This window comes from Suncus etruscus, chromosome 6, assembly GCF_024139225.1.
Source record: "Suncus etruscus isolate mSunEtr1 chromosome 6, mSunEtr1.pri.cur, whole genome shotgun sequence".
Classification (NCBI taxonomy): domain Eukaryota; kingdom Metazoa; phylum Chordata; class Mammalia; order Eulipotyphla; family Soricidae; genus Suncus; species Suncus etruscus.
This window is the reverse complement of record NC_064853.1, coordinates 89,467,284-89,482,894: the sequence shown is the minus strand read 5'-3', so window position 1 is coordinate 89,482,894 and position 15,611 is coordinate 89,467,284. Positions and strand designations below refer to the sequence as shown.

Sequence of the window (15,611 nt, the reverse complement as noted above, 5' to 3'; positions counted from 1 at the left end):
ATTATTCTTTCACAAGAAAAGTAAAGAAAAAGGATATGGAAAACTAAGCAGTGATGAAGACCTCGAAATAATTGTTGATCAAAAACAGGTAAGTGAATGCTTACATACATTTTCTACTGTCACGCTATAACTTTTTGACAACTGAAGTCTTTTGAGAATTCATCTATGCACTGGTGGCTATGTTAGTCTTTCTAACTAAGGCATGCATAACAACATAAATTTTGAAAATGGGTAAGGTCACATTTATGATAACTCTTACAATTCTGTATGACAGAATGTACACTCTGTATAAAAATGATAAGAAAATAAAACAAGTGAATATTATTTTTGGAGAAGAATCCCCTCTTGAAAAATGAACAAAAATAATTTGATGACAATTTAATTTTGAAATTAAATTATATTTCATTTTGAAAATGAAATATACTACCATAGTATAAAAACAAGAACACAATTTAAAGAATTATAAAACTATAGAGAAATTATAAAGATTATAATTATAAAGATAATATAAATTATATCATAATTATATATTATAGTGTATATAACATACCATATATTATAAACATATATAATATTTATTTTAAAGATTGAAAATTATAAAGTTTATAAAGACTACATAAATTGTGTATTGACTGTGTATATAATAACCCAAGTTATTGTGTAGATAATTTAGAAATGATTCTAAAATGATAAAAAATATATCTAATATTATCTAATTCTGACTGCAATTTAATAAACATCTAGTTTGGATATTAAATGAGTCCATAAGGTGAAATTAATACTGCTTAATAGGCCACAAATAATGACATGACATATCAAGTAATGGAAGGTGTCCAGAACATGCCAGTGAATTGGCATCAGACCTAAATGTCTTTGTTAATGATCAGTGAGCCAAGAAAATGAAAATGGCACAACTACTTGGTTGTATAAGTGTCACTGATTCTGACGGAAGGATGATCTCAAGTAGAAGTAGACAAATCATTTAAAGGGATCTAAATAGAAGAAATTAGAATGACAGCAATAAGCAAGTTACAGAAAGGCCAGTTGATTTCTGCTAATTTCCTAGTTATGCAGTTTAGCTTTGCCCAAAAGAGGTACAGTGAATATTTCTAGGAAGAAAAAGGAAAACTGGCCAACAGAGATAAAAATCAGATAGAATTCTGACTAAAAGACAGTACCCACCAGTGAAATACTAGCCAACTATATGTTTCTCTATGGAAGCAGTTATTTTATTTATATTTTTTAACCACCACAAAGCTAATTTCAATAAAACACCTTGAGAATTACCGAGATGCAAAAGCCCTTTTCAAAAAGACAGGTAGCTTTTGTGAGCACATGCTTAGAGAGGCTGGAACTGGCCCAATTCCAGTGTAGTGAACTTAATAGGACAACTCTACATAGATTCTATATAGATTTACCCAACTTAATCTAGTTTGTATTTTTAGTTATTTAAAAACTTACCCAAACACAATCATGTATGTAATCAAGGTGTTTAATTAAAAAAAAGAAAAGCTAATTTGTATTGGAAAAATAAAAAATTAATTTGATTACAAAAAAAACTTACATTTTTGTACTCCTTTAGTTTCATTCCCAAACTTCCTCACTTGGTCCTTCTCTTCCTCATCTCTTCTGTCAGTCCCTTCCTCCCTCCCTCCTTCCCTCCTTTTTTCCTTCCTTCCTTCCCTCCTTCCTTCCTTCCCTCCTTCCTTCTTCCTTCCTTCCTTCCTTCCTTCCTTCCTTCCTTCCTTCCTTCCTTCCTTCCTTCCTTCCTTCCTTCCTTCCTTCCTTCATTTCTCTTGAAACTTCCCTTTGTTTTAACAAAATTTGAAGATTTGGAAAACAGCAAAATTATATATTGAAATCTTCAGAGTGGAAAGCCAAGGGAGTCACTGTCCTTTTCCTTCATGGTAGCTTTCATAATTTTATGTTGTGTCTAGATGTTTTTATTAACTAATAAGAAACCTTAAAAAAGAAAGAGCCCACTTCCCTGCTTTATTGGAAAATGACACTTTACTTGCCAACATCAAATGAGAGTGAATTTGATTGGTCCGACATTGTTTCTCTCTGCAGTTACCACATTTTGTCGAGTGCCCTTGTGCCAGGTGGCACCGGTGGGCAATGATCCAGGTTTTCTGAGTCATCATGCCAAAGCATGTTCAAAAGATGAGTAATTATGAATATTAGTTGGCTTTGTGTTTGCTGTTGATGGTAAGAATACTCTATCCTTTGGCGGAGATTGATTTGGTGTTGATACTTCGATGAAGCAAATGACTGTGCTGATACTTCATAGAAAAATATTTTAAAAAACAATAATTATCCTAAAAATTTGGTCCCCCCCTCACAAGAACATTTGTGATTGAAATAGTGTGTTCATATGTTTGTGGATAACAAAGCAAATGTCTATTGAGTAGACATTTATCTTACAGATAATATAGTATATATGCACAGATGCTATACATTCCTGCGAGGTGTATGTTTATACATGTCTATTCATACAAATGCATGCTATTTGTGAAGGAATCTTTATTTTGCATCCATTTTATTGTACCTATAGCTTATAAAATCCTTACTATATCTTCATATAGTTACAACAAGTTTTTCAAATAAGTGGTGTCAAAAGAAAATCTAACGAACATAAAATAGTTGGAGTTATGTGATGGACAGCAGTCTACTCACCTTACTAAATCTGTTATTCAGAAGCTGTAAGTTTTCAAATGCTGTGCAAGCTATATACTGTTTTATAAGTCATGTGGGTTGCAAGCCTAATACTTCCATAAAAAGCTCTCAGTTTTGCTGATATAAGCAAATTATAGCAGAAACATCACAGGGTATGCGGATTTGGTTCTTACTGACTGCCCATGGGCAAGAGAGTAAAGGTGATTTCTCTGTTATATCTACATGATAAAAAAAAAGTAGTTTTGTAAATGTGCAGTTTTATTTTATTTTATTTTTTGGTTTTTGGGTCACAGAAATTGCTCCTGGCAGGCTCAGGGGACCATATGGGATGCTGGGACTTGAACCACCGTCTTTCTGCATGAAAGGCAAACACCTTACCTCCATGCTATCTCTCCGGCCCCTCTTTTTTTTTTTTGAGTCAGGGGATGAGCCAGATCCAGCATTGCCCAGTGCTTACTCCTGTCCCTATGCTCAGGAATCACTCCTGGTGGGGCTCAAGGGACCATATGGGATTCTGGGGATAGAATCTGGGTCATTCGTGTGCAAGGCAAGTACCCTGCCCATTATGCTGTTACTCTAGCCTCAACCTTAATTCTTAAACTGCAATATTTTGCTCTTCTCTTTCTGAAAATTTATTGACAGGATTTCTTTGAGATGTATATCAGTACATTGCAGAACTTGGATAGTTCAGTGTTAATGTCCTAAAGTAAGAGATACTCTATGTAATTACACACATATAGTTATTTAAATATAACTCAGTATTGGCAATGAAGTGCATATTTTCCAAAAAAGTTTCTGGAACCTGGATTTCTTTTATTTTCAGGCATAGGATAGTCATAAAAGAAAAAATGGATTAAAGTTAAATACCATAATACCCAGACATTTGGCATAAGTATACATATTATTATATATGTTATTAATTACCATTATATAAGCTTATAGTAAATATATATCCACAATATATAAATATGTATATTTAACTTTCTAGGATAAATACTAAAATAGAAAATTTTAATATATATTTGACTTCCTGGCTTAGAGCAGTGCATATCTTCTGTAGAATAGTTTTCATGGACACATGAATTTTCTTTGTAATTTATGGATATTTTAAAGATGAGATAAAAAAAAATAGATACCTTGAATAAGAGGTTAATAACACTAACTGGGGCCGGAGAGATAGCATGAAGGTAAGACATTTGCCTTGCATGCAGAAGGACAGTGGTTTGAATACCGGCATTCCATATAGTCCCCCGTGCCTGCCAGAGATGACTTCTGAGCGTAGAGCCAGAAGTAACCCCTGAGGGCTGCCGGATGTAACCCAAAAAACAAACAAACAAAAAAGAATATTAGCTATTTTGAATTAATAAATTTGTCCTTTGGGGAGTGGAAGGCCCAATGTGCTCAGGACTTACTCTTAGCTCTCTGCTTAGGTATTACTCCTGGTGAGAATCATAGGGCCATATGGGATTCCAAGTACAAACCATATAGTACTTGCTTCAACTTTATGCAAGGCAAGCACTGTATATTAGATTATCTCTCCAGCCCCCAAATTTATTTTGTTTTAAATTATAATTTTTAATTTGAGTTAATTTAATTTCAGGTTATTGATATGCTATGCCCAAATAGCTTTTTGTTGTTGTCTAAAATGTTTTCAAATTCCAAATAGACCTAAGGGAGGTAACAAACATCAACACCAAATTATTAGGTATTATAATTAAATGAAAGATGTAGTTACATGTTTAAACATTTCAAAAGCAGCTTTAATTGGTACACCATAAAGTTGCTTGTATATAGAACATAGATGCATGTTTCAGCATAAGATTGGAAGCATGAAATGGTGACCCACTATAAGGAAATAAATATCAGAGGAAGTGGGTGTACAATTCCCTGGAAGTTGTTATAATAAATTGCTGGACCCCAGTCTCAGAGTTTCTGTTTTGTTTCTGGGGTGGAATCTGAATCTTCCTACTTTATCTTCTCAATTCTCAATGCAGATCAGTGCTCACACATCAAGAATCCTATCTGCATTTGACTTTGCATTCAGGTGGGATTACCTAAAAGTAAAAGACAAAAATTTATAGCTATTCAACATGAACATACTAAAAACAAGACAACCAGAACCATTTATAACCAAAGGATTATTTATAACTTAGATATAAAGTCTGGCTGAATTTTACTTGGTAGCCTTGCAATCTTGAATTTCACTGAGATATTATATTGCCTTATTTTCTCATTTGAAATTGTTTATCTGTAAAATAATACTTGGCTTTTCTTGTCTTTTGGAATTTCTCTGAAATGAAGTTTATAGAAAGCTTTATAAACTGTGAATCGCATCATTTTAATTAGCTAATCATCGATTTCTATCTTAGTCAGCTCTTTCTGCTTAGCATTATATCAGAGACTGCCTGCCTTTTTAAAAAGACATTTATTTCCTGCAGTTAGTAGGCTAGAAAGTCCAATGTTGAGATATTTATTTAGCTTATTTCTGTAAAAGCACTCTGAAGAGTTAGTACAGTGTATGGGGCACTTGCCTTTCATGCAGTGAAAGGGTCCGATCCCTGGCACCCAACATAGTTTCCCAGACTCTGAGTGACTCTTGAGTGCGGAGCTAGGAGTAAACCCTGAACACAGCCAAATGTGGCCAAAACAATACAAACTAAAGCTCTCTAACTGACTGCTTTCTCGTTGCACCCTAACAAGAGAGAAAAACTCTTATTGTTGGTCTCCACCATTTAGTTCTCTCATTCAGTTTTCTCCCCTTCTTTAATCATGAGAGAAATCATGAATGATCAGTCTATAACACCATCCCACATTTATCAAATTTATCAAACAGGAACATAAAAATCTCAAACAATGGATTTAAGTTGCTCTTAATTTTTTCTTCTGTACAGAGAGACCCAGAAGCCAGTCCTCTCTCTGCTCTTCTGATATTTTTTCCTTCAGCTGCCTAGCACTGAGCTTTACATCCTTCACATCAATGAATCCTAGGAAAGAAGTTACTTTGGGGGCTGGAGATGTGGCTCAAGTTATAGAATACATGCCTTATATGTGTGAGGACTTGGGTTGGACCCTGGCACCACATGACTCCAGCTTCTTATGTACCCCACGCACTGTCAGGGGTGGCTGTAGCTTTCTCAATAAAAGCTTTGATACTTTAATTATATTTAAAATATCACCTACTAAGAATTATTCACCAATATTTATTTAATGAACCCTTCAGGATTTCCTTTTCCACAAACACATAGTTTTTTACTTCCTGTTGGCCTCTAAAGGAAAATTACCTCAAGACAAATGCATATGAAATTCAACCTAAAATTGGTGTTTGACATCCACTTGTCCTTCTTTTCCCTACACAGCCTCCTTAGAAAGACCTCTACCAGGTATGAGGAGCACTGTGGGGAAAGCAAAAGTGACATCAAGACAGATAAAGAGAAGAGAGAGAGAGAGAGAGAGAGAGAGAGAGAGAGAGAGAGACAGAGACAGAGACAGAGAGAGAGAGACAGAGAGAGAGAGTATGGGGGAGAGAGAGTGGAGGAGGAGGAATAGGAGGAAGAGTCATATATTTTTCTTAGTCCAAAGCCTTTTGGAGCATGTCCTAGCAATAAAAACAAGATTTTCTGTAATATTTCATTAAAGAAGTAATAAACTCATCTCCCTAGTTGTTTCCAATAGCATGTAAGCCTTTAAATAGGATTGAAATTCTTTTGAAAATGGATCTTGAAGAGGAAGATAAAGACTTATGTGAAATCAAATTGTAAATATGAGAAACACCATTGATAGGAAAAGATACCAATATTTCTTCTGGTTCTAACCATGTGGTGATACCACCAGCTGTGCTGATTTTCAAGGTCAAAGTCCTCATAAGTGTCACTGTTGGTATACACAGTATAAGAACAGTGATTTTCTTTGGTGACAAGTTAATATGATTTATGCTAAATTTACCTATAAGAAGAGTTTAGAAGCATGAAGCTCTGTCACTAGGTATCATTGGTAATGTTCTATTTCAATATCTTCATGGAACTTTGTACTCGGTCACCAGGAACAAATCCCTTCTAGAGTTGCAAAAAGTAAAGCTATCTAGCAGCCTGGTCACATGAAGAGGCTGAAGTAGCCTGAAAGACTCAAAAACCAAAGCACATTAGGCATTTGTGTCTGCCCTGATTCTGACTAGTGCATAGTCTCATTAACATTTTTCGTAGAAAAGATTGATAGTTAAGAAATAATAAATGAGAAAATAAGTCATGTTCATTTGTTATGAGAAAGATGGAAGTTATTCAAATTTGCTATCTAAAATCAGCATTAAAGTAAATACAGACTCACTGCCATTCATCTTCTTTACAAAGGTATACATCACCAATAAATAGTGTACAAAGAAGGGGAAAGTTTCCCACGAGCTTAAATAGAAAGCTCTCTGCAGTAAAGCATAACCATCTCATATTCTACTTCTAAACATTCCCTACTTATGTCAAATAACATTAGTTCTGAGTTACTAGTGATTGTGCTAGATGTAGGGCAGATCACAGTATTACAAAGTGTCTTACCTCTACTTTCCTTGTAAGCTCTTAATGATAAGTTTATTTTTGCTTTGTCTGACGTCATGCATTTTAATTTAGTATACTGATTCTTTGATGTGTCAGTTCTGGCTTTAGATAAAATCAAAAGGGCAGACATAACATCTTAATTTCATTATCTTCTGAGACATTGCTGTGGTTGGAAAGCAGAGAAACATGAAGAGATCCTTTTTTGTGAGGTAACACAAATGTTTGTGAGAGAATAGAGGTAGGAAACCATTGTCCATTTGGCTAGGTTTGGCTTTGCCAGTTACCAGGCAGAACACTTTGGAATGAACAATTTAAATTCTCAGAGTTCCTTGTTCTTTATCTGTAAATGCGGCAACACCATCTGACTCAGATCTGTTGTGAGGGGCAAATAGGGATACCCCTCTGGAGAGCTTTGCATACAATTCTAACACTAAGTCTAGTTTCTGCAGCTATTTGTCTCCTGTGCTTTCCACCAACAGTTTATGTTTCCCAAAGTACATAATGGAAACTGTCGTTGCATCACATTTTAACTTTGCTTGTTTCCCACTTTGCTGTCTCTTCTGCTGGTCTCCTGTGAGGCATTCCAGATCCTCTGGTGCATTTTCAGAGATGTTCATGGGCTCCTCTTTTACATTACACATATTGGGTATTGAGACTGTAGCAACAATGTTACAAAGTGGTTAAAAGCAGAGTCTTGAAAAATTGGAAAGATTGTACAGCAGGTAAGCACTTGCCTCGCATACTGCGCACCAATATAGATCTCTGGCACCACATAAGCAGGAGTAATTGTTGAGCACAGAGCCAAAACTAAGCCCTGAGCATAGCCAGTTGTGGCCCAAAACCCCACAACCAAGTCAAACCAAAAAAGCAGAGCAGTCATAGTGAGGAACTGGAATGAAGTCATTAAAAAAAAACATTCTTTTTTTATTCTTTTTGTACTTTTGTTTTTTCTCCCTTATTGTTTTTTGTTTTGTTATGTTTTGTTACCTTTTTCTTCTAAATGGATATTTATAACATCTAGACGGATTCCTCCTAGTTTTACTCTTTTTTGTTTGCCTTCTTCCCCCACCCCATGGTACCAAGATCAGCCAGTCATATGTTCACTTGGTGGAAATAAAAAAATGATCAGACTTCAATACCAAATGCAAAGTCAATGACAACAGAATCAATACCCAATCTACAACAAGCTGTATAAGTGGGGAACAGATCCACTAGCATTGTGGGGAGTAAAGAAGGGACGTGTGCTGGGGAACAGTGATGGAGGGAGGACAACACTGGTGGTGGGAATTCCCCTCATTCATTGTCACTATGTGCCTTAAATAGTACTGTGAAAGATTTGTAATTCACTTTTACCACAATAAAATTTTAAAAAAAAGAAGAAAAGAAACAAGCTGTAGATATAATGTTGTGTTAAACTGAGAAATTTATCAGCCTTTCTTAACCCGGTATGCTCTGCTAAAAAGTAAATAAAATACTGCTTTACAAAGTATTAGGGAAGATTAAATGTATCCTTATATATAAATGCTTAATCAGGTACATGACATGGAAAAAGTGCTTCATAATGGAAGGTACTGAGATAGGTGGGTCTAAGAGTAGATGATAAAAACTCTTAGATTTATTGTGTAGAGGATTTCCTTGGATTTCTTCAGGATTGAGCTATAATAAATTCTAAACCATGAAATCTATTCTGAAGTTATAACGATAAATATCTCATTGGGTTGGCACAGAGAGAAATGAGAATAGTGTGTGGGAAAAGTAGGCTATGAGAGTGACCCTGGCTAGTGTTGCAAGTTGATAAATTGATGGGCTGACATCTATTAGTTATTGCCAAATGCTAGGAGGTTGAGAATAGGTTCAGTGTGATCACATACACTAATTTTTCAAAAGAAACAGTCAAATTTCTGATTATTAAATGTTTGCAATCAATTAGAAAGCTTTAAAGCAGTATGTAATTAATCTGGATCTTGCTTTGGAAATTCATATTGTTATCTGTCTTATACACATGAGACTATAAGATTAAAGAAGAGGGGCCAGAGAGATAGCACAGTAGTAAGGCATTTACCTTGTGTGAAGCCAACCCAGGATAGGTGGTTTGATTCCTGACATCCCATATGGTTCTCTGAGCCTGCCAGGAGTGATTTCTGAGTGCAGAGCCTGGAGTAATCCCTGAGAAACTGCTGGGTGTGACCCAAAAACTAAAAAAAATAAAAATTAAATTAAAAAAAATTAAATTATTATCATCTGACCTCACCTTTAGTTTCTCCCTTTTACACTTTTTTTCCTCAAAAACTAATATAACCTAGTTGTTTGTTAATCTTAGCTAAAGTAATGGGTGTTTAGATATAATTGTCAGATTAAGTTCAAGAACTTAATCTCAGAAAGTTCAAGAACCTCAAAAAGAAGCCAGTTGCCCTACAATGTAAAATATATTCATTTGATAAAAATAAGTTGGGTGGGTATTTCTAAATAAGGAATATTAAGGCTAAAGTTACAGTACATTGGATATGGGCACTTGTCCTGCACATCTCTGACTTGATTCAGTCCATGGCATCCAGTATAGTTCCCCAAGCCAGCTAGGACTAATCCCTAAGCACAGAGACAGGAATAAGTTCTGAGTACTTCTGCATGTGACCCAAGGAAAATCAACACATAAACAAGAAATATTGTTGGTATTTTGATTTCTATTCCTACCCATGTAACCACTCTCTGAATGATGTAGACACCAACATTGTTGAGAAGCAGCTCTCACTTTCTCTCCACCACCAGTCCATCTACTCCAATTTTCCCCACAGTAATGCAAGTCTCAAAACTTAAGTAAAAACTGTCATTGCTGAGACTGTGAGATTCTCCATTCAGTTCAATAAATAGCTAAATGCCATTATGTATCATTAAGGTATGAATGCAGTCTAGATTCACTACATGTGACCATCTAAGAATAACTTGATATTTCACTTTTGAAATGTAGATATTAAGTAATTTCAAAATAATCAACATTTTTTTTCTTTTAATGTAATGGAAAATGTGATGGCAACATGTTTAGTCCCTGAAAAATAAATGCAAAGTTAAAATGACATGAGCTGACACTCCAAGGATAAAAATGATGTGCTATATGAAAATAAAAGCCATGGACAGGAAGACTTAAAGGTAGAACGTGTCATTTGAAATATAACTTAAAACATCATTGAGAAAAGCTTGTAGTACTTTTACTGTTTGGGGAAGGTGTGATTAGGGGGGCTTCAGTTTGTTGTTTTAAATAGGCTCCTTTTCTTCTCTGACATTTGTAGATCTTAGCCTTAAAAGGAACTTTAGATTATTGAATTTAGTGCTTTAAAATTTTGCTTTATGAAACTCAATGCCAGCTACTTTAAATGGATGTTTGCTTGTGTTTGGTGGTGGTGGTAGATGTGGAGGGAATAGATGTCTTGTTTATATTTGTGGTATCACCCTTTAAAGAATAAGTGAAAGTGTGCAAACAAGCTTTATTTGATGAAAGGGAGTTCCTGCTAAGCAGTTTAATTATATTGGTACTAATTCAGTCAAAATAAATTAAGCAAGTCTAAATAGCAAAGTGGCTTGACAGTGTCACTAAGATATTTTATATCACAGGAGATATTAGAACTTGGCTCTGAAGTCTCTAGTCAGATTCATTCATCTTACATCTATAATTTCCTAATTTAAACTGCTTCTTATCCTGTCTTCTAAGCTCCTTCATGATAAGCTAAGCATGTCAATCAAGCCAGAAAAATCACTTGAGGAAAGTGACTTTTTCAAGAGCATAGCCAAATCATTAAATTTTTCTGATAGATCTTTATAAAAAAAGTTTTATATTAGATACTTCATAATGCTTTCTAAAATATTCTTAGCAAACTCTTACCAAAGTCTGTAACATCTTATAAGTATATGTCGTGATATGGATATTCAAGATTTTATAGGAGAATTTGAAATCTCATTTACTAGTCCCAGTATGATTAACTAGGTGTTCTTTTATACTGAAGCAGACAGATTTCCTATAGCTCATCTTAAGTCTTCTCCATCCAGAACAGTTTATCATCTTCATAAACTCTGTATACTCTTCAGCATGGAGCTCTCCAGTTCACCTACTTTGGAGTTGCTTGCTTGTCTTGTTACTGAACTCACTGACTGGATCCGAACAGATTGTCATAATGACTTTGAAAATAAGTTTAGGGTAGAACTATCTGAACTTAGATGATTTATGTTATAAATATAAAAATTGCTAAGTAAAAATGAGAAAGTAATAAATCAATGTTTTCTTCTTTTACTGCTTTGAATTTAGAGAACAAACTTCTCTTCCTTTTCTCTGACTTTAGACCTCCCTGCCATATTCTGCTGTTGCTCTGACTTTATTATTTCTATAGTTGTGCTTTTATTCCTATCCCACCCATTGCAGAATGTTCTTTCTTCTGTGAGGCCTGCTCTCTGATCTCCACCTCTGGAATGTGTCTTTTATCTTGACACTTCATATATAAGGTCTGACAGAAGACAGTTCTTGCAAACCTAACTTTTTTTTTAAGTAAATGCTTCGTTGCTTTCTTCCATTTCTTTCTCTTAATAAAAAATAAACAAAAGACCGATAATTCTGTCATTTTTATTTTAGTCATTGAATTTTCCACATGTTATACATCCAATCATAATTAATGTGACTTTCTTTCTAACTTGTGATCAAGGAAAATCACAGGTACATACACATATTCAACACAATAATTATTTCTTATCATATTTTTTGTCTGGCCAAATGATCTCATTTGGAAATATATGAATAAGTGGCTTAGTTTTACAAAATGATGAGAGAATGTACCATGGTGGCTTTGTGCTAGATGTTCTGAATAGAAAAACAACATTCATTCATCAGTTTTTAAAACAAATTATCTCATTTGTGTACTTCATGAATTATCAATGAGTTCCTGCAAAAAAACACTAAGCATGGAAATGGTTTTCTTCCAGCCAAAGGTTGTTCAATTATCACTTCTTAACACTCCACTTCTGTCCTTTAAACATCTTGCCCCAAATTAACACATTAATTTTTGGTGACCTACAAAAGTATCTGAAGACAGATGAATTATGGTGCATCAATCAATTAATTTTTTAATGAAATTGTTTAGCACCAGATAAAAATTGGCATTCAGAAGTGTGATTAGTTGTTCCTACTTTTTTAATAGTAAAAATGTAAAAATCTTGGGAACTTTGCACAAAAAAAAAGGAAGAGATTTATTTTTACTAAATAAATGAGTAATCTCACTGTTCCATCCAAACTCCATTGAAGTTTATTTAAATTTATAATGACAGTAAGCTGGGTGTTTATTACATGGCTAATCCATGTTCTCATACCCAGCACCCTTTTGGTCCCGAGCACAGAACTAGGGATTTGTTCAGGAATCTGATCCCTGAGTACTTTAGGTGTGGCCCAAAAGCCAATCAGTCAATTATTCAATAAAAAATAATAATAAAAATAGGGGCCGGAGTGATAGCACAGTGATAGGGCGTTTACCTTGCACACAGCTGATCCAGGAAAAACCATGGTTCGATCCCTGGTGTCTCATATGGTCTTCCAAACCAAGATGGATTTCTGAGTGCATAGCCAGGAGTAACCTCTGAGTGTAACTGGGTGCAGCCCAAACCCCTCCCCAAAAATAATAATTAAAATAAAATAAAATTATGTCATACTTTTGGGACCTTCATGAACCTTCAGTCATATAAGCCCTGTGGATCCAATACTGCTTAGCTTAATGCTATCCATTACATCTTGGTAGTGGGCATCCAAGATGTAGAAGCAATGGATACAGGGCATCATCACCCATATAAAGTACAGCAGCCCCTACCTACCCTATTGTTTTAGTTCACTGCAGCCTTCACTTGGTGTTCCACTCTGCAAGCTTGTCGGTGCTTGATGTACTTCTTTTCTTTCTGTCTTTGTTTTTGCCTTGTATGTATGTATTGTATGCATATGTATGCCCATGTTTTGCCTTGTATGTATGTATTGTATGCATATGTATGCCCATGTGTGAATATGGTATGTGTATGTGAAAGAGAGACAGAGACAGAGGCAGAGAGACAGCGAGATAGAAAAAGGAAGTCAAGACAGATGAGATCTTTGGATATATTCCCTGGGAGTGATGTGTGTATGTGGGAGAGCAGAAGCCTTCATTGGTCCTTATTGAAGTTTTCCTTGCAAAGGGCCCCAATACTAGGAAAGGTGAGAAGAAAGGAGAGAAATGAGGGATGGGAGAGAGAAACAGGTGCTCCTTGGCTCTTTAAGATGAGCAGATTTCCTAAACCGTATAAATGTGGAAGAAAATGAAAAGAAAAAAGTAAAGCTTGTTCCTGAAAAGAAAAAACAAAAACAGAAAAAATAATCTAAGCATCTTGTTTTTAATATCAAATTATCATGTAGCAATTTTGAATCTTGTGCTCGGTTGTGGGGAGAAGTGTGTAACTATACTTAGTATGTTTACACGGTTTGTTATTCTGGAGGTAAAAATGGCTTTCATTGTGTCCTGCTCTCCATCTGTTTTCTGTGCAGTAAGCAAGGGAACACAGTAGGGAGAAAGTAAGCTGAGCTCTGGAGATGTTGGCAACCTTACACTTCAGGGCTTCCAGAGACAGCTAAACAGGCCTATGTTTTAAAAACGAGTTCTAAGATAAATGGTGTGAACAACAGAGTTACCTTGTCTGTTCTTTTTTCCCCACTTTGAAATAACTTAAATTTGCTATAAGAGGGAGGGCTGGAGAGATAGCAGAGTGGGATAAGGCACTTGGCCTTAATTTGAACCCCCGAACTGCAAATGGCCCCCCGAGACCTACAAAGAGTGAACTCTGAGAGAAGAGCCAGGATAAGCTGTGAGTACCGCTGGGTGTGGCTCAAAAATAAAAACTAAAAAAAGAGTCTTCAGTTTCTTATCTGTGTTTCCCTAATATTGCAAATAATTTCTTCCAGTCACATATATTAAAGTGAAACTAACAGGCTTATTTTCTCTTTGGAGAAACCCATATTCTCCTCTCTCTCTCTCTCTCTCTCTCTCTCTCTCTCTCTCTCTCTCTCTCTCTCTCTCTCTCTCTCTCTCTCTCTCTTTTTCTCTCTCTCTCTCTTTTCTAAGTACATCTATTTCAATAAAAATTATTTTCCTGTGCTCTAAACTGTTTAATATCATTTATGAAGTGACCAAAATGTAAGCAAGATAACTATTTCCTTACTAAAAATAAATAAAGTGAACCTATGTACATATTACTTAATTCTGCATAGTGGAAACTAAAAGATAAAGCTTAGTGACCTCATCTTTCATTCAAGCTTTTCTGCTTTTTTCTTTTTTGGGGGGTAGGCATACCTTATGACGTTCAAGTGTTACTGCTGGCAGTGCTTGGAAAACCAAGGGTTACCAAAGTTCAAATCCAGGCCAGCTGCCTGTAAGACCAAATGCTCCAGTGATCCTCAAACTATGGCCCGGGGACCACATATTGTATTTGTATCTGTTTTGTTTCTTCATTGCAAAATAAGATATATGCAGTGTGCATAAGAATTCGTTCATAATCAGACCCTCCAATGGTCTGAGGGACTGTGAACTGGCCCCCTGTTTAAAAAGTTTGAGGACCCCTGCACCACTGAATTATTGCTCCTGCCCAAGCTTTTCTGTTTTTAACCCACCTTTATTAAAAACACATATAGCATTTAGAGGATGGTAACCTCTATATTCAGAACAATTATATAAACTCATTTAATGCTCCCAACAAATCCATGATGTAAAAAAAACAAGCAACCCCATTTCATAGTCCACATTAAGGAGACAGCTATTATATCATAAAATTCTGGGGAGGTGACCTGTACTCATTGCCAGTGTAGACAGACAAGACAGCACTGAGTCAAGGAATCCACTACAATGTCACCCCCCTTTACCATATTCCCTGACTTAAGAAGGAGAGGTAGGTGATACTATCTTGGCTGTGCTTTGAAAAAAGATGGTCAGCAATATTGAAGAACTCCCATATAATGAAGGAAAGTATAAAAAAATTGATAGGTGGATTGGAAAAGAAATATATTCTCCCTTCCAAAAAAAAATTTTGAGTGTCATGTGCATATATGTATGTAAGGAGAGAATGTGTGAAGGCAGAGACATAAGTAAAAAATATCCTTTGATAAGCATAGTTCCCTGCATGTATGTATGTTAGGAGAAAATGTGTGAAGGCAGAGGCATAAGTAAAAAAAATATCCTTTGATAAGCATAGTTTCCTAAGCCTTGGATAAATGCCCATTTCTAAGGCTCTTGGTAAATGCCCATCTCTGAGGCTGCTTAATGCTAAATAGCAGGCCCAGGTGACTAAAAGTCTTGTAAGGTAAACTGTCAAAGCCACAAAAATGCATTGGTGTTAGTAGAATTGCTTTCA

At 35.4% G+C, this 15,611-nt stretch overlaps 1 protein-coding gene across 7 annotated transcripts in view; it reads left to right on the top strand.

Moving 5' to 3' along the window:
• Positions 1–15,611, top strand: part of PEX5L (peroxisomal biogenesis factor 5 like) — a 250,961-nt gene that overhangs the window by 75,254 nt on the left and 160,096 nt on the right. For 5 of the 7 annotated variants that reach the window (XM_049775843.1, XM_049775841.1, XM_049775840.1 and 2 more), the window contains one exon: positions 17–88. The exons of the other annotated variants lie outside the window; for them this stretch is intronic. In XM_049775843.1, coding sequence (XP_049631800.1) covers positions 17–88 — 72 coding nt within the window. The remainder of the gene's footprint in view (positions 1–16; positions 89–15,611) is intronic. 7 annotated transcript variants of the gene reach the window in all.